Source organism: Parasteatoda tepidariorum, chromosome 6, assembly GCF_043381705.1.
Source record: "Parasteatoda tepidariorum isolate YZ-2023 chromosome 6, CAS_Ptep_4.0, whole genome shotgun sequence".
Lineage (NCBI taxonomy): Eukaryota > Metazoa > Arthropoda > Arachnida > Araneae > Theridiidae > Parasteatoda > Parasteatoda tepidariorum.
Genome location: NC_092209.1, coordinates 82,333,206 through 82,352,093, shown reverse-complemented (window position 1 = coordinate 82,352,093; position 18,888 = coordinate 82,333,206). Strand labels below are relative to the sequence as shown.

General features: G+C 29.9%; 1 protein-coding gene across 2 annotated transcripts in view; it reads left to right on the top strand.

Moving 5' to 3' along the window:
- The window catches only part of LOC107449992 (uncharacterized), a 40,126-nt gene that overhangs the window by 7,399 nt on the left and 13,839 nt on the right, over positions 1-18,888 (top strand). For both annotated transcript variants that reach the window (XR_011636891.1, XM_016065687.4), the window contains exons 4-11: positions 254-455; positions 2,015-2,102; positions 3,533-3,660; positions 4,672-4,756; positions 5,197-5,315; positions 10,906-11,055; positions 12,734-15,468; positions 17,391-17,882. Coding sequence is in view for 1 of the 2 variants with exons in the window: in XM_016065687.4 (XP_015921173.1) it covers positions 254-455; positions 2,015-2,102; positions 3,533-3,660; positions 4,672-4,756; positions 5,197-5,315; positions 10,906-11,055; positions 12,734-15,468; positions 17,391-17,882 (3,999 nt within the window). In the remaining variant the exon portion in view is untranslated. The remainder of the gene's footprint in view (positions 1-253; positions 456-2,014; positions 2,103-3,532; positions 3,661-4,671; positions 4,757-5,196; positions 5,316-10,905; positions 11,056-12,733; positions 15,469-17,390; positions 17,883-18,888) is intronic.

Below are 18,888 nucleotides of genomic sequence, written 5' to 3'. Positions count from 1 at the left end.
ATCCCTAGTTTAGTCTTGTGGTGTAACTCTTTTTATTGTTTTTCAGTTTTCCGCATCGTCTTTCTAAATCGAATATTTTTTCATTTATCGAATATTTATTGAATACAATAAGACTCTTATTTTTTTGTTATTCTACTGCATTAAAAAGTTCATAATTTTAAAACAAATTTTAACTTATTTTCATATTCATTGAGAGAACATTTATATTTTCTCTTAGTAGAAGACTTTCAATAAATAATGATCTTTTTCTTAGATGATCCAAACTGCAATTTCCCACGTGATCAGTTGCAATACATCAACGAATTGGGTGTTGGCTGGTTTGGACGTGTTGTTGAAGGTGAAGCATCGCATATCCTCAATGAAGAAGACAAAACCAAGACCATTGTTAAAATATTGCGTGAGGAAGCTTCACCAACTGAGCACCTAAACTTTCTCTATGAAGCTCTTCCTTACAGGTATGACACTTTTAATGTTTAACTGTTCATATTGAAAAACTGTTAACAGGGTTCCCACAGTCCTTAAAAGTCCTTAAAAACTGCTTAATTTTTATTTTGAAAAATAAGGGCCCTTAAAAGTACTTGATTTTGGTACAAGGTTTTTAGAAGTACTTAATTATTGCTATACTTGATAGCAATGATTTTTTCAGTCTTACAAAAATATTTTTAAAAAAAGTCATTCTTTTATCTCCTAGAATGAGACTATGCATTAGAGATGCATCATTTTAGAGAGACAAAATTTTTGGCTTTTTCTTTTTGGCATAACTGAATATTTAGTATGATTGGCCCAAAATTTGCAAATCTGAAATTTTGCACTTAATTTTATTATTCCATTTCAATTAAATCATTAAATATGGAATACGGATTAGTGTCATAGATGTTAACATTTAACAATCTGAAAATATTTTTATTAAAAACTCAACTGCGATTTTCAAAAATTGCCTGGTCCTAATTTGGCTAACCCTGTTAATTAATACAATTATATCAGTACTTACAGTGTAATAATTTTTTTTTTTAAATTATAATGTATTTTTTTTAATCATAATTTTTAAATTTTTTTTTATTTATTGATTTTTTTTTAAAGAAAGATAAATAATTATCACTGTCACTGGTGGTATATTCAATGATAAACAATTTACTATTTTTAAGGTCCCTAGTTTCTTGAAAAAGTCCTTAATTTTTACCTTGTTTAAAGAGTGGAAACCCTGATTAACTGTTAATATTAAAGAAAAGAGCAGTTACATAAATGCTACCTAGTATTTAAAGCAAAGCATCAAGTATTATTTTCATTTCCTTTTTTATATCATTATGTATTAAAAAAATTTTTTTTAGTTGTTTTTGCTTTCTTTAATTTTTTCTGGCATATATTTAAATAAAATAAAAAGTGCTGTTACTTAACTTGTACTTGAATCAAATTTACGATATTATGTATAAAGAATTAAGTTTTGTTTCAATGCTTATTGAACTGTTTATTTTCAAAGCAACATCCATTGAACAAATATGATTCTCTTTAATTACGCTGCACATCTTTATTTTTTGTGTAAATTAATTATTGTGCTAAATTTTTTTTGATGGAGGAAAGAAATTAATAGCAATATTTATTCTATATATTTATTTAATTCTACTATATTTATTATTTTTCTTATCTTTTCTTTAAATAAATTTTAATTTGAGAATATAAAATTTTTTAATTCATTGAAATTTTGAAAACTTAGTTAAGTTAAAAAATACTCATTTAGCAGGTGAAATTATGAAGGAAATTCGCAAAAATGACCTTAAAAATTACCTGCCTTAAAAAAACTGCCGTCTCTGACCTGTATTTTTTTATATTGGTTACATGCTGAAAAAGAAAAGTTGATTCTAGAAAGCAGATTCAGTTTAACCAATAAAGTATTGCCTACATTTCCCTAAACTTTATATCCTCACCAAATGGTCTTAGGTATAATAACAAGTTTATTATATTTTTGAAATTGATTTATATTTTGTAGTACATTATGGCATATATTGATTTATTGCAGGGATTTGTATCATCCAAATTTGGTTCGATTGTTGGGAAGGTGTCTAGAGTCTGATCCTTTTCTCTTAATTATGGAGCACAATTTAGGAGTAAGTCTTTAATTTTAAATGTCAAATTTTTACTTAGTATTTTCTCTTCAAAACAGTTTTGTAGAATAGTGAATTATTCTTCCCATTTAAAACAAGAGAATACAATTAGAATAAACCTTTAAAAAAGCAATTTAATTTTGTAAGAATTCCCACTGTTATGATTTTTTCTGTAATTGAAATGTTAGAACAGGTGCGCAAATTGCACGAAACTGTTTCAATACAAAATTTCAGCTATTTATTATTTTTCTTGGCATTTTAAAACTCTCAATGAAGTTTTATTTTTCTTGAGAATTTTTATTGTTCAAAACGTCATTTGTTAGGTTCACTATTAATCCATACTAGTTTTAGTTTTGTAATGTTGTGATCTTATCGAAGTCATTATGTCTGCTGTAGCATTATAAAAATCTATATCCCTTTAACATGTTTGCAATTTATTTTGAATCTTTTAAGATAATCACCTAAATATGTCACCTCTATTCATATATTCATTTAAATTCGAAGTTATTTTAATTTTGTAACGATATCTATCTTGTCAAAACAATTATGTCTGTTATAGCATTATAAAAATAGTATCTTATTAACATGTTTGCAGTTTATTCTGAATCTTATAGGATTTGCAATCTTTCCTATTGGAATATGATCAAAGACAATATTTAATGAATCACCTCAATTCATATAAATCAGGGATCTGTCCAGACATTTTGTGAAAAGTCCGTTTTTGTAAAATTATGAAAAAATTACGAGTAATTTGTGAATATAAAATAAACGTTAAGTCACATTTTTTCAACCAGGGTCCTGCTTTTGTGAATTTGTGCAAATAGGGTACATTATTGCAAAAAAAAACTTTTTCATGGAGTTTTTAAATTGTAAAGACATACAAGATTATGCTCAACACTGTAAAATTATAATTAAAAAAATGAAATTTTTAAAAATAAACAGCAATTGCTGCTACTAAATTAGATATGCAACATACAAATATTTGGTATTTAGCCTATACTGCTGAGCGCAGAATATTAATTTCGGATGAATAAAGGAAGAAGCGTCTGCCGAAGACAAAATTTAGTTCATTTGCATCTGTCTTTCTCCTCCCCCCTTCCTGGGAAGGGTTTATTCGATTAACAAAACAATAATAAAGATAAACAAATTTGTGAAGGGTCCGATTAAAAGATAAATTATTTTGTGGGGGGTCTATTTTTAAGTTGAAATATTTTGTGAAGGGTCCGTTTTTATGAAAAGATATTTTGTGAAGGGTCCTTTAATGGACCCAAATTTCTCCTAAACAGGCCCCTGTAAATACTCATATAATAATTTAAATTCAAACCAATTTTAATTTTGTAATGATGTCCATCTTGTCAAACAATTATGTCAGTTATAGCATTATAAAAATAGTATCTTATTAACATGTTTGCAATTAATTCTGAATCTTATAGGATTTGAAATCTTTCTTATTGGGATATGATCAAAAAGAACATTTAATGAAAAATGGAATTCTACTCCGTATGGCTTATAACGTTGCTTCTGGTCTTCGATACTTACATAAATGTGGTTTCACTCATGTGTAAGTCATAATTTTAATTGATTTTGTCATTTTTATTAAACTTTTTATTATAGTGAGTACTCATCCTGGTTTGTTCTACAGGGTTTCCACGCCACAGTGAAAACCTAGAAAATACAGGGAATTTAAGAATCATCTGAAATAACAGGAAAAATGCAGGGAATTTTTATTTTTTCTTTACAAACTGGGAAAATACAGGGAATTGGGTTTCCTATTTTCGTCTTTCAAAAAATGGTGACCACTCAAAGCCTAATCTATGGGACATTTAAGGATGATATTTCAGTTATACTAAACCATTTCATTTACTATAGCATTATTTAAGTATGTTAAGCTGTTCCTTTTTTCTTATGCATTTTCCCTCAATTAAAAATAGTATAACTAACCCAACATAGCTGGCACAAGAGCACAATAATTGTGTTTCCTCTTAATATATTGTGCGTAATATGTACAGTGAAAACATGGGGAATTTTTTCCCCCAGATTTGAGTGGCTACCTTGTTCTACAATGGTGTATTTCTTTTAATTAAAAAAGTTGGCAGTAGAACACTGGTACAATTTCTTACAATACATTCCTTTTAGGTATATTATCCTCAAATTACATTGCTTTGTGATAAAAAGTAAGCGACTCAACATTTCTTGTTCGAAATAAAAGAAAAATTCCATTGATTGGAATCAAAACACTTCACTTAGGTTTGATAATCTAAGCATTTAATTTAAAATTTAATTTCTTCAAAAGATGAAATTTATTCGCTAGACTTAAATATCTGTGGTAAGCAAAAGAATGTTAATTTCGTCCTGGTTTAGAACATTGTGAAATGTGTATAAAAAAAATTAAGCTGTTGAAATATTTTTAAGTCAATAGAGATTGAAAGTGTTCAGAGAGAAATATAACAGCTGTTATGCTTTTTCTTTTAGAAATAACTTAAGTAAAAACCATGTTTTGTGTCTGAAACAACAGTTAATTTGGATTTTTTTAAATATACCTTTAAAATTCTTCTTTTTAACTCTGTTTCAGGGATTTAGCTGCTCATAATTGCTTTATCTCTGCTGACATGACTGCAAAAATTGGTGATTATGGAATATCATTTAACCTACATAGGGTAAGATATTATCTTAATTCCCCCTCCCTCTCTCTATTCAAGTTACAGTATTTTTTTGGTTCTATTAAATTCATTAAGAATCATTAGAATTTTTTTTTTTTTTTTTTTTTTTTATTTTTTTTTTTTTTTTTTTNTTTTTTTTTTTTTAAATGTGTATTAAAAATTATTGACTACAAGACAAGAATTACTACAAGATTGAGCACAAGAACAGGTTTGCCAATTTTCTGTGAATCCAATCATAATTACATCTTGCTCTTTTTTTAACTTTTAAATATTTACCGATAGTTTTCAATTCAAAAATTAAGTTAAAGAAGATTTTTCCGAAAAAAAAATATTTTCCTAATATGAAATAATATCCTGCTACACAATTGATAATTAATTCTGGGATTTTTATTTAATCGAATAATCTGTGCTACACTATTGGGTGCATTCCATTCTAGGATGATTACTACTGTATCGGAGGCATCACATTGCCAATAAGATGGTATTCTCCTGAAACTTTGGTGTGCACAGAAAGTATAATTGAAACTAAACCGATATCTAAGGAGGCTAACGTATGGTAAGTCACTTTTATTATCAAAACAAATTATGAAAAATTGTTTTAATATTGCCCATTTTTTAAAAAGACTAGCTTAGGCACCATAGTGTTATCATCTATGTTTAGAGAATAGAGAAGAAATGAGACATAGAAAGAAAATGTATGAATAGTTAGAGGGCAATTAAAAATGTATGTTTTATTAATAAAGGTTGACACTACCTTGATTTTCCCCCAAAATCAATGTTCGATTTTTTATTTTCTTTTTATAGTGTTGGATAAAATAATTTTTTAAAATTCAAGCATCACAACAAATAAAAAAAAGAGGGACTAGAAATTCTTTCCCGGATTCATAGTTTTTGGATTTTTTTTTTAATCATTTTCCCTCTTTTGTTTTAGTTTATTTTATTTGATTTTTTAAATAAATTTTTTGTTTCCTCCCCCATTTTTCAAGGTGTATGGTCACCTCTAACAGATATATAGGTTTTGCATCGCAATTTCATGTTGGCAGGAGTGCCCACAGGGGGACAGGTTGCCAAGGACAATTTTAGGGGATCCTTTTTTAGAAATACTTTTGATATTTTTCGTAGTTTTTTTTAAAAAATTGTTATATAAACTTGGGAGATATTTGTGATTATTTAAGGGATATATTTCTTAAATTTGGGGATGGATATTTTCGAAACATTTTTTGTGAGAGATTTTTCAAGATAAAATTATTATATCTTCATTGAATTTATGTGACCTTACGATCACATAAAATGACAAACGAAAAGCACATTTATGATCAGTTGTTTAGCTAAAATAGATGAGATTTTTTTCAGATGAAATTGAGGCAATTTTACTCAGCTCTAAATCATAGTCATAGAAATTACATATTAATTTATATGTTATATATAATTTATAAACTCCATTATATGTGTTACTGATCTCATAGATCAAAAATTATTAATTTTGTCTAACTTATTTAGAGAAGCTATAAAACTAAACTTTTAGATTAAAAAGTCTTAAGAGACTGAATTCTTTTCTACTTTAATGTGACCATTTTGTGATGCATTTCCTGCTACTAAAAATCCACATCTTAAACTGCTTTTTAAATAAAAATTAAAAAGTGTGTGATTTAATCACTGCATGATTTTTAAAAATCCAGTTTTTAATATGATATTACGATATATGAATTTCAAATTTGAGTAATCACTTTTCACAATTTATATATAGGGGAGAGTTGGATAAAACGGGATACCATTATTGTTTTTATTTACTACGGAATATCTGTTAAGGAAAACCATACATTATTTTTTTTTGTAGTTACAACATTTATTGAAGCACACAAAAAACATATTTTAAACTAATTTTGATGACTGTGAAATAGAAAAAAAAATTCATTTCCAAACTCTTACCTATCCCGTTTTAGCATACCTGGGTTGGATAAAACGGGATAGGGTTCACAACGCTTAATTTTTTGCAAATATATAAATATAAAATAATAAATAATGCAAATATATAAATAATATTGTTTATATATAAAAATGCTAAAGTCTTCATCACGACATCAATCATTACAACGTCAAATACATTACAATTAGTTCTAAAGAAAGATGTGAAATTCTAGAGTCGAAAATAAAATGCTTAATAATGAACGTTAATAAACAAATTTTGCATTACTATATAAAGAGACTAAATTTTTCAAAAATATATATAGCTAATATAAATAAGTTGTTTAAAAAGCCTAGGCCTACATTAATTTATGGCTATTTTAAAATGTAATAATCCAACAAATGAATAGGTGGATAAAACACACATGAAAAACTCTATCCCGTTTTATCCAACTCACAAGTGTCCCGTTTTGTCCGACTCCAACACTTTTTGAAACAAACATGGCTGCTGCCTAAATGTGAAAAGAAAATTAGATAGACTGCACATAAAAAATATTGGTAAATAAATGGTTAATTAAATTTTATACTCACCGGAATTTTATTCCCTTATATGTAGGCAGTACAATGTAAAAAACAAGGCACGTAAATGTAGAAAATGGCAAAAAAATAGAGTAAAAAAGTTCTGAGACTTATAACTTTCTATCAAATAGTGATCTCGAGGCGGGACGCACCGAGAATGATATAATCACGGTCGAATAACACGTTTCTGTCGTTGTCCACTAGATAGCTGCAATAGTCTGGTCACTAGGCGACGTATCCCGTTTTGTCCGACTATCCCGTTTTATCCAACTCTCCCCTATATACAGGAAGTTTTTTTTTGAAAAGTCTGTTTTTTTTTAAAAATAATTCAAGTAATTAAAAGTATTTAATCTTCTGCAACATAAAAATTTTTTTATCTAAAAATTTAGTGCTAGAGCACTAACGTTTATATAAAAATTATCATAGTGGCTATCAGCTTGTCTAAATGGATCATGGTATATAACAATTAAGTCATTTAATAAAATTTTAGTCTTGTTATTGAAAAATTTTTGTTCTTATTTAGGCAACTATTTTCATGCATTAGGCTACTAAAAGCAACTATTTTGTTCATTTTTTTTGTGACAACCCTGAGTTGCGTCTCTAATATTTTGATTTAAGGTGCAAGTTCCAAATCACTTTTCGTTTGTTTTACCTGTATAAAGTTTTTTCTTTCTTTTATGACATTTTATCAAATGGTCATTTGATATATATCATTTATATTTATCAAATGACATTAAATTTTTCAAAACTTTTAGTTAGAATTATATTTAAAGTACAGTAGAGAACCAATTATCCGGGATGCTCGGGACCATCGCTATCCCGGATATCTGAATTTCCCGGTTTTCTGGATCGACCAAAAAGTGTCGTTAATCGATGTTTTATCGAACCCGAAGTACAAGGAAAAAGTGTAATGCATAAAGTAAGAGAAAAAAGAAAGGTACTCCTAACTTTATAAAGAAAAAAAAAATGGTAGAAATATAACATTTAAAAGAATAAAAAAATTTGCAAGTTTAGACAAGAAAATCAAGTTTAAAAAATACAAAATTCTCATATTTATTTTTTAAAAATAATTACAATTCCTAAATTAAATAATATAAACAAAACCAATGATTAAATAACGCAATATATTTCATACCTAATTATACGGGGGGAAACGATAAAATAAAAAGAAAACTTATTAATCTAAATAAAAACACTTGAAACTTATCGAACCGAAACGAAAGTTAAAAAAAGGCACTAGCATAAATGGAACAAGGCAAGATCAACGGAATTAAAAAGAAAAAAAACCTAATGATAAAATTTATGAATAAAAGGAATTAATTTATTGAGCGCGAGATTTATCGCGAAAAGAAAAAAAATCAAACGTAGTGGAATCAGAAAAACAAATCTGCTTCATAAAATAATCCCATGTTTAAATTAATAAACAATTCTCCTTTTATTTTATGTTTTTTTTTGTTGATAAAAACAAGATTCTTAATTACAGCAGATGTGATTCCACACCAAGAAAAACTTGCAATTGATACCGCACTTCCAAAGAATGAGAATTTATTCAAAAGAAAAAGATTTTATTTTAAGAAGTCGATGTCAAATAAATATATTTTTCTCTTTTCTTTTTCTGTTCACTGATATGCATGGAATGCATTTTCCCCACCCCCCTCGTAAGTCAAGCAGAAAACGAAATCAGCATGCCACACCCTTGAGTTTGATTGACGGCCTGAAGAAAAAAATAAAACATTCCTCCCTTCCCTGCCTTCAAGGTCACGGAGGAAATGACGTTTCTCTGGGTAAACGGGGAAAAATTTTTTCCCCTTCCTTACATTTTCCTCTACTCAAGTTCAAGGATGAGTCCAATTTCCGCTTTTTTCGTTCTAGTTTAAAAATGGCGGGAAAATCGAGCAAAATTTTTCCCGGTTTTCTGGTTTCCCGGTTATCTGGATACCGGATAAATGGTTCTCTACTGTACTACCTGTGTTATCATTTGAAAAGATAGTTTTCTTAGTCAGAATTGATTTTTTTTTGTCACATTGAAAATCATAATTTTTATTTTGAATGTATCCAGACACAATTTTTATTAAAATCGATAAAAAAAAGTTATATTTCGATCAAAAAAAGTGGGTGTTTCGATAAAAAAAGTGTTTATTTAAATTTCAAAATTTTGTCACTATAACCGTGATGTCTGATCTTGAGTGCATAGATCATACCACACATGTGCAAAATTTAATTCCGATCACTCAAACGGTATGCTCTCCAGAGAGTTTATACTAATTACCAAAGTTATTTTATAATAATTCAGTGTTTTCATTGCAGAGAAAAAAATGGGAGAGAATTTCTACCCTTTCTCAAAAACTGGGTGAGATTCAAAAAGTCAAGTGAGATTTCTAAAAATTAAAAAAATACGAGTAGACTTGTAAAAAAATATTTCTTTAATTATAAAACATTTTTAACATCTTCTAATTTCTAAACCATTGAATATTTTCGCTGCATCATCATATGGAAAATGTTCTCTATCTGCTTTTTCATCAGCTATTCTCATTAAGTTGCTCAAATGCCCATCAGTCAATATGTTACGATATTTTGTTTTAATTCGGTTTTGGGTGCTAAATGACCTTGCAACAGATGCTGAACTATTCAGAATCACTAATTAAATTTGTAGCATTGTGCACACACTTTCCTACCCTCTACATCTGTCAGCATAGGCTTTTCAATTATTTCTGTTATAGAATAGTGAAGTTCGTTGAAGTTATTTCCATGTTCATACTTCTTGTTAGGCCTTCCAGCATAGTTTTGGCAGACTTAAACTTTTACAAATTGCTGTAAATTGTCGATGAGGGAGTTTGGTAATTCATTAACAGCTAAAAATAGAGCTAACTTTTAACAACTTATTATGAAGGGCTCATTTGTTTCCCTCAACACTTGTAGCTGTTTTCATGTCTTTCTCAAAATGGCAGATTTTAATCACTGGCGGAAGACAAATTTTTTTCCAAAATTCGAGAGATTCACGCATTTTAAAATGAATTAATAAAGTGCGCGAACTTCTTGCGTTAATCATTTTTTAATGTGAGATTCTCACATTCTCGCGCTGTAGTGAAAACACTGATAATTTTAATATAATTGTTTTCATAAATAGTGTAAAAATAAGTTAGCAGTAAGTGACAAAAAATTAGATTCTTGTGGTATTTCATCTATCAATCATACAAATCAAACAAATCATAGTAATAACTAAAAGAACATCATTTCGTTTAGAATGTGAAATGCTATTAAAAAGATCTTGGAAATCAAATGTCATAAGGTTAAGGTCTAGGAAACCAAGATCTCTTAAAAAACGTTAGCCTATTTCCAGAGAAATTCTTTTATTTTATTTGTTTGTTTATTTTGTTTAAAAAAAATTATCTGGAAGTGTCAGGGAAATAGGTTTTGGTTGGAAAGTGGTCACCCTTTGTTCCCTTTTTTTTTCAGTTGAATTGCTGAAAAATTACAGTACTGAAAAAAAATGATTCATCAGTTCAAAAATTGTTCATTATCTGTTTTAACAGATAAAAAAATCTCTTCAATATCAAACATTTGCTTTATTTTTTTTCCTTCCTGAAAACATTTCATCACTAAAAATAAGAGATATGGTTTTGCCCACTGTGATAAATATTGATATTTTTCTTCAACTTTAGGGCATTTGGCATTGTTGTATGGGAAATATTTGAATTTGGAAAACTTCCTTATGAAAAACTCAGCAATGAAGAAGTGTTACAAAAAGTACTCATAGAAAAATCTGTGCAACTTCCACCCATCTCTGGAAATTGCTCTCAAAAAAGTGAATTGTAAGTCATTTTGCATATTGATTCCATGGGGTTCGCTGTTGTTAACAATATTATTCCTTCAATTTTATACCTGCCAATTTTTACCATTTTATAAAAGATATTTCCAATTGGTAGGAAGCTTTAGGCTTTATTGTATTGTTCTGGGCTTTAAAAAAATTAGATTTAAAATTATTATATTTGCTATGAAATAAAAATTTAAAAAAAAAACTGAAAATGATGCTGTGGTTGAGTGAGGTGATGTCAAAATTTGTACTTCTACTTTGCTTTTCTACTGCTACTATGCGAAATATGTACCAAAACTCATAATTGCTTGCAGCTTATTATGAAAGCAATTCTTATTATGAAAGAAGGAACGATTTACAAAGTTCTAACCACCTGAAAAGTATATATATGTAATATTACATATGTATACTTTTCTTTAATTTAAACTTAACTCATAATTTAAAAAAAAGCATTGTAATTTTTACTATATCATTTCTAAAATTTGCCGGCACACTTTAAGAATTTAGCGGCACACAAAAGTGCCGCTGCTTAGAAGTTGAGAATCACTGGTAAAAACTTAAATGAGAGAAAAGTTTGCGAATTTGTTGAGCTCTCTACAGATGAAAGGGTAATGGGGTATAAGTGGGTGTATTCTTTGAGAGAAAATAAAGAAGGAAATATTATCAGATATAAAACACAGATTAGTTGACCAGGACTTTGGGCAAATTCCAGGACTAGACTAGGGAGAGACCCTTTCGCCTGTCATTTTTTTTACTTTAGTTTGGTTATTCTTCAAATTTATTGGAAAACTATTTTTATTTTTAAATTTATTTCTTCATATTTATTCATCATTTATTTTTTCGAAGTAAAATAACACCAGAATTAAAAATTGTATATTTAATATTTTTTTTCCAATAAAATTTGGCTGTATTGTTCTTAGTTGAGCACATTATTTTTTATTTTGTTGTTTGTCCTTTTTAAGAGTAGTCTGGTACATGCATACTGTACTAATGTCCTGGTTTTTCTTTAGTCTATTAAGAGGTATGCTTTATGCTTATTACCACAATGCAGTATTAAATAAAATAAAATGCTATGAAAATAGTGTAAATGAATTCTGCATATTTTTTGTTAGAATTTTTGATGCTTACAAGACAATATTTTGAAAATATATTACTAAAATGAATAAGATCATAATTCAAGATAAATTTGTTTGCAGAAGTACAGAATTTTTGTTTTTTGTTTTAGCATAAACCAAAAAGTAAAATATAAAACTTAGATAAACACTTCATTTCCATTTATGCTTTTGATTGTGACGATGCTCAGAATGTGTCTTAAGTAAGATAAAAGGAATTGTTCAATAATTAAAATTTTTAACTAATTTCAAAAATATATACTGAAATATGCTATTGCTTTTTTTTATTTTTTTAGTATATTTTGACCACATGAATTTATTTTTATAGATATTTTTGTAGGAAAGCTATGATATCTGAGCATTTAAAAATTATGTATACATTTGGAGGCATGTTGGAATAAGGTACTGGATGCCGATGGAGATTATTATGAGGACTAACAATAGACTTTACTTACTAAACATTACAAAGAGCCCGAACTTTATTGGTTACCTTGCATTTTATTTGTTGATTCCTTTGTTGTAAAATACCATAAAGATTTCTTTGTTTTTTGTTTTTTCCTTTAGATATTTAATCATGAAAGAATGCTGGAAAGACGTGAGTTGCCGACCCACGATGCAGAAAGTTGAAAAGTTCTTGTGCCAGTTGTACAATGATCGTCATAATCAAAGAATGCTCGAATCATTTGAAGAACGTTGGAATTCTTTGCCACCCAAGTCCAGCGATTCCAATCACTCTACAGTGTCCTACAGATACAGCAACGATCTCAATTATTCGTCTGAGGGGGACACTTTTTCTTCGTTTGAAAACTCTTTTGATCTTTTAAACCACAACAAAAACAACTGCAGGCTCTCACCCGGCCTAAACGTCCTAAATGGGAGCACTGATGAACTGACAGAAAACGATGCCTGTATCTCCTTGGGGGGGCTCTCCGACAAAGAGGACGACTCAGAAATACCTTTACCTAACCTTTACCTTGCAGACCCTATTACGGTAGGTGCTGAGACTTCTTTAAATCAATCAACAGGCACATACGAACACAGCAGCTCGACTAATATTTACAATGTGAGACCAGAGGACAATTACGCTGATACAAATGACGGTTCAGAAGATGAAAATAGTAAAGTTGTTATAATAGAGGCTCCTAAAGCATTTAGTGATTTTGGAAATAAAAATGAAATTATTGATTACAATGTTAATGTCCCCTTCATCATTGTTCATGAAGAACCTTCAAATGAAGCAACTGATGATGCACAAATTATAGATAATCAAGTGACCAATGTTGCACCTCCCCGACCCTTTCACTTTGTATTCAAGGATCATGATGAAGCTAAGTGTAACTCGTTGAATAATCAAAATTTTGATGATGAAACTAATTGCAACTCATTGAATAGTCCAAATTTTAGTAATGAAGCTAATTGCAACTCATTCAATAGTCTAAATTTTAGTAATGAAGCTAATTGCAACTCATTGAATAACCCAAATTTTAGTGATGAAGCTAATTGTAACTCATTGAATAATCCAAATTTTGATGATGAAACTAATAGTAACTCGTTATACAATCCAGATTTTAGTGAAGAGGCTAATTGTCACACATTAAGCAATCTAGATGTCAGTGATGACGAAGCTAATTTTGACATGTTAGGTAATCTAAATTTCTGTGAAGAAGCAAATAGTAACTTGTTAAACAATCCAGAATTAGTGGATGAAGCTAATTGTTTCTCACTAAGCAACACAGATTTTGATGCTTTAAAAAATGAACAGCCATCAGACAAATCTTTTAATGAACAGTCACCAGACGAACCTTTTAATGAACAGTCACCAGACGAACCTTTTAATGAACAGCCACCAGACGAACCTTTTAATGAACAGCAATCAGGCAAACCTTTAACATGTCCCAAGACTAGAACTGATGAAATTTCGATGAATGCAGAACGCATGTCCGGTGAATGCGGAAATGTGTTTGATGATAGTTTAGTTCAAAATGAAAAAATACTGAATGAATGTGCTGCTCCCTCATTCAATCATCCAGATTTGAGGCCTACACATGACGATCAAACATCAGACGAAACGTCCTCATCGAGTGGGCCTCTTCAACTTAACAAGTGTGATATTTTTAACACAACTGAAAGTACCATTAGATTTCCACCTGATAATTATGAGGATGTATTTAATGACAATTCATTTCAACACGGAACAGTAATAAAAGAACCCTCGTTAGAAAATCCAAATTTTGTTGTTTTAAAGAGAAGCGACGATCCCTTAACAACTACCAATGAATCTAATACTTCAGAGTTCTTACCTGTTGAATGTGATTCAGTTTTAAGGGTATTGAATGAGGAAGATAATGAAACAACAAGGTTTTGTTCTGAAACTTCAGGTGGTGCATCTGTTGAATCGATATCTTACACTAGTCATAGCATAGATGAAGAAGATTTTAAGACTACTCATTCAACATTTGACATTGATGACAACTCACCAGTCAATTTGCAAATCAAAAGTTTAAGTGAAGTGATTGAAAAAGCAACGACGGTGGATAAAAACTGTGCCTTGCCGATTCTCGTGACAAAGTGCCCTTCTGACGTGTCATCGGGTAACAACGCTAAGAAATCTTTAGTGGATGAAGCTACGATACCAGACAGTAGAAATTCCTTCGATTTTGAGGAAATTAAACGAAATTCTGAAGATTTAATGGCCGGTGATCTCGATACGTCATTAAATACATCTTATTCTGTTGAGGACATAAAATTCTCCAGTAGTGAAAGCACACCATTTTCAATGAGTGAAAATCTCTCCAATGCTGGAGCAGAATCCAATATCCCTCTTTCAAGAAATCCATTCGGCCAATACATTAGTTCCAAGCAAGATGAAATTGAAGAAAGTTCTGCTGAGCTCGAAGATCAGGAAAGTCGAATGCAATCTGCTGGTAATTGTAGAAACCCTAAGCAGAATTCCAGTTTTTTAACCAACTCTGCTCTTTCAAAACACGTTGGTGATGGTGTGTTCAGTGGTAAAGCCGAACTGCGCCTCAAACCGTATGAAGGGGAAATGGTTGTGGAAGATCTTGAAACCGGCGAGCAAACAATCATAACCGAGACTTACTCTGCATGCGATGACTTTGAGAACTCAGCTGAAAGCGACGAGATTCTCAAAATTAACATAGAAACAGATGAAGCAATTATTGTCGACTCTTCCGAAGCTCTCGTAGGCTTCGTTCCTAGCAGGTCTATCGAATTGCTCCAGGAGTGTGAAATAATACCAGTTTTAGAAGTGCCATATTCCGAGAATGAAATGCCTCCAGGTATGTTGTTTAACTCCAGTTTTTCATTGACTTTGGGAGAAATGAAAATTTGTGAAGTTCATATAGCTGAATAAAATATTTTCAAATTTACACGTGAATATACATGTACATTCATAAATTGTACATGTATATTCACTTTAAACTGTTTACAGGGTTGCCACTCCACTGGGAGAATGGGTAAAATCTGGAAAGTACAGGAATTTAAAAAATCTGCTTAATAAATAGAGAATTAGGAGTTTTTCTTTAGAAACTGGGAAAAGGCAGGGAATTTATTTTTTATTTTTGTCTTTTAAAAATTGGTGTCCACTCAAAGCGCAATCTATGGGATATTTAGGGAAGATATTACAGCTTTACTAAACTATTTCATTTAGCATTATTTAAGTATGTTCAGCTGTTCCTTTTTTATTCTAAGTTTTTCCAGCCATTAAAACTAGTATAGTTAGCCCAATAGAGCCCACACAAGACCACAGTGATTGTGTTTCCTCTTAATATATTGTGTATAACATGTGCAGGGAATTTTTTTTCCAAATTTGAGCCACAACCCTGTGTTTAGATGAAAATGAATTAAACAAGATATTGTGGAGTTATATCATAATTAATCATCTAAGTTAGGGGTGCGCAACCTGCGGCCAAAAATTCATTGTGAGCAGAAGCACTGCATGCCACCTGCACATAAATTTTTTATTTCTTTGAAAAATAAATATTAAAAAAAATTGTATTAAATTTTGAATCACACATTTGAGTTATCACTTTTTGATGTGCTCAATTTGTACAGATTCTATTGTTCTATGTTGTTTCTTGATCGCTTTTCAATGATTTTTGCAGCAAAAATTCTGCATGGTTTTGAAAAACTAAATGTTTTTAATGTGATATTTAGGATGCACGAATTTTGAATTTGAGTCATTACTGTAACTTTTTCATTTAAAATTCATAAAATCACTAATATTGAATCTTATTTTGTACTATTATGGTCTTGTTCTAACTTTTTGTTTTTGTTTTAACCCTATAAATTTTCTTTAATTAAAATATGTATTTACTTATTTTACATTTCGTTTTAGTTTGTTTAATGTTTTTCTTTTTTTTTTTCTTTTGACAAAATGATTCAAAATGTTTTAGTATTTTTAACTTCATGAAATTCTCCAAAAACTAGTTGGTTATTGTTATTACAACACACTAGATTTTCATAATGCACAAATTTAATATAGCTATACTGATTCCATTTAACGGTTAGAATTCTTGTAATTAAAAAATTAAGAGTCTGGAAAATATTATAAGTCTCTTTTCTTAATTACCATGCTCTTTTTTACAAGCTTTTTTTTTTAGGTTTTTCTTTTGAAACGATTTTTGAGACTAATTTTGCTTTATTAACAATATGTTTGAATTAAACATAATAATTTTTTCTATCAGCTACTTACAGTCAAATCTCATCGAGACGAAAACACTAAACTTGAATTTTCACTTAAGATGAAGGAATACAATTTCCTCATCACAGAGCTTGTATAGCTACCTTGGAGTATTATTACCTTTTAAGGATTAGCAGTTAATGACACAGTACAAAATTTACTCATTATCAATGTCGAATTTAATTAGGTTAAATTTTCTATTTTTTTAACATTTTCTTGGTATTTTAAAATTTTCAAATGCTTTTGCCTCTCCATGGCTTCCCTGTATGTAATTCTGAGGTTATTGTGGAGCCATTAATTGTCTTGTCATAAGCTATGTTTGATATATGTTTTATAAATTAATGAAAGTAGTGTATAGCTAAAATGGCTAGTGCAACTCGACAAAATTAAGTTTTTCAAGTAACTGTTATTTACAAACATTATGAAAAGTTATAAAATAGTAATTTAATTTTTTTCTCATTAAAACTTGTAATTTATTGTTTACGGTATTTGCTCTAATGGCATATTTTTCTTTTGAAGAAATGAACGGCATTAGTGAGTCACACGAAAATCAACACTTTCGGAATTTCTGTCTGCAGAACGAAGTTATTGAAGAAGAGATCACGGAAGAAATCACAACGCCTTCGTCCGTCTGCTCCACCGCTTCCTTCAGCAGTAATGAAGTATATACTGAGGGTGAGGAAAAAATGTCTCAGGGATCAGAATCTTATCACCAAATGGAAGAAACTTCGATCTTGCCAGTCATGGAACAGTTTTACTCCGAGAGTGATGAAGGCTCAAAAACTGACATCAGTAACTCTTGCTCTGATGAGGCCCTTGATACGAGGCACTATTTGACAGACTTAGAAAACAATAGGTTGCCAGATTATCAGGATGTTATGCATTCCTGGCAACCTTTGCAGGCTATAAGATGGAATTCTGATGAGACAATTGATTTGGAAGAAAATATTTGTAACCCAGTCATTAAATTAGAGGGTCAAGAAATTTTGGCTGGCTGCATGGCAGTGAAAGGTAAGATATATCTGCTGATAATTTGCTAGATTAAGTCTCACAAAATCTTTTTGGAAAAATATATTTTCTGTTAAAAAAAAAACTTATGTATGTTTTGTTTTATGTATAGTTTTTTAAAACTCAAATTTGCTTGCCTTTATGTTTACTAAGATCACCATCCATTAAACTACAACAAAAACGTTGTTTGCATTCAGTATTTCAAGTACATACCGCAGACCATGGCAATGTAGACTCAAATATTTTTATAGCCCTAGCAACAATTATACCTTGACCCCAATCGGGCTCAAAATAAGCTCCATATGGATCCTATATGAACATGCTCTGAGGGACCAATATTGGTCCTATGCAGTGTTAATATCGGCCTATATAGGGACAATATAGGACTCATATTTGCTGACTTATAAATATAAAATATTGAGTGAATCAGGCAATTCTATATAGGGCCAATATTGATTGTAAAGTGACAGTAAAATATCGGGTGAATCAAGCAATTCTACATTAGGCCCATATCTGGAAAATATTGGCCCTTTGAACCTTTTTTGAGCCAAGATTTTGTAATTATTGGTCCAATAAGGGCCCAAGTTAATTTGCTACTAGGGATTTTGTGATAAAGTTAAGGTTCAGCTCTGCTTTACTGTACATAGAATTTAAGGCATGTGCGTCTATTGAGCTGTGTTCGGTGAGATTATTTCCCTTTCATGTGGAACTCTGCTGTATTTTGCAAGATATTCTCAATTTGAGCCTTCATTTTCCACCCTCTGAAATCGAACCAAAAAATATCTCGATCTTTTTAGGGTAACTATTATAATCACGAAAAGAGTTCTTTGTCCGAAACTAGTTATTTTATCATGATCATGTTAAGTTTTTGAAAATTATTTTGCTTTTTGTTAATGTATATAAACTGCTGTTTGTAGAAAATGCAACACCATGAAGGAATCATCAGAATCAAATGAAATATTATTTTAATAATGGATGTACTGATACAAATAAATCTTTCGAAACCAAA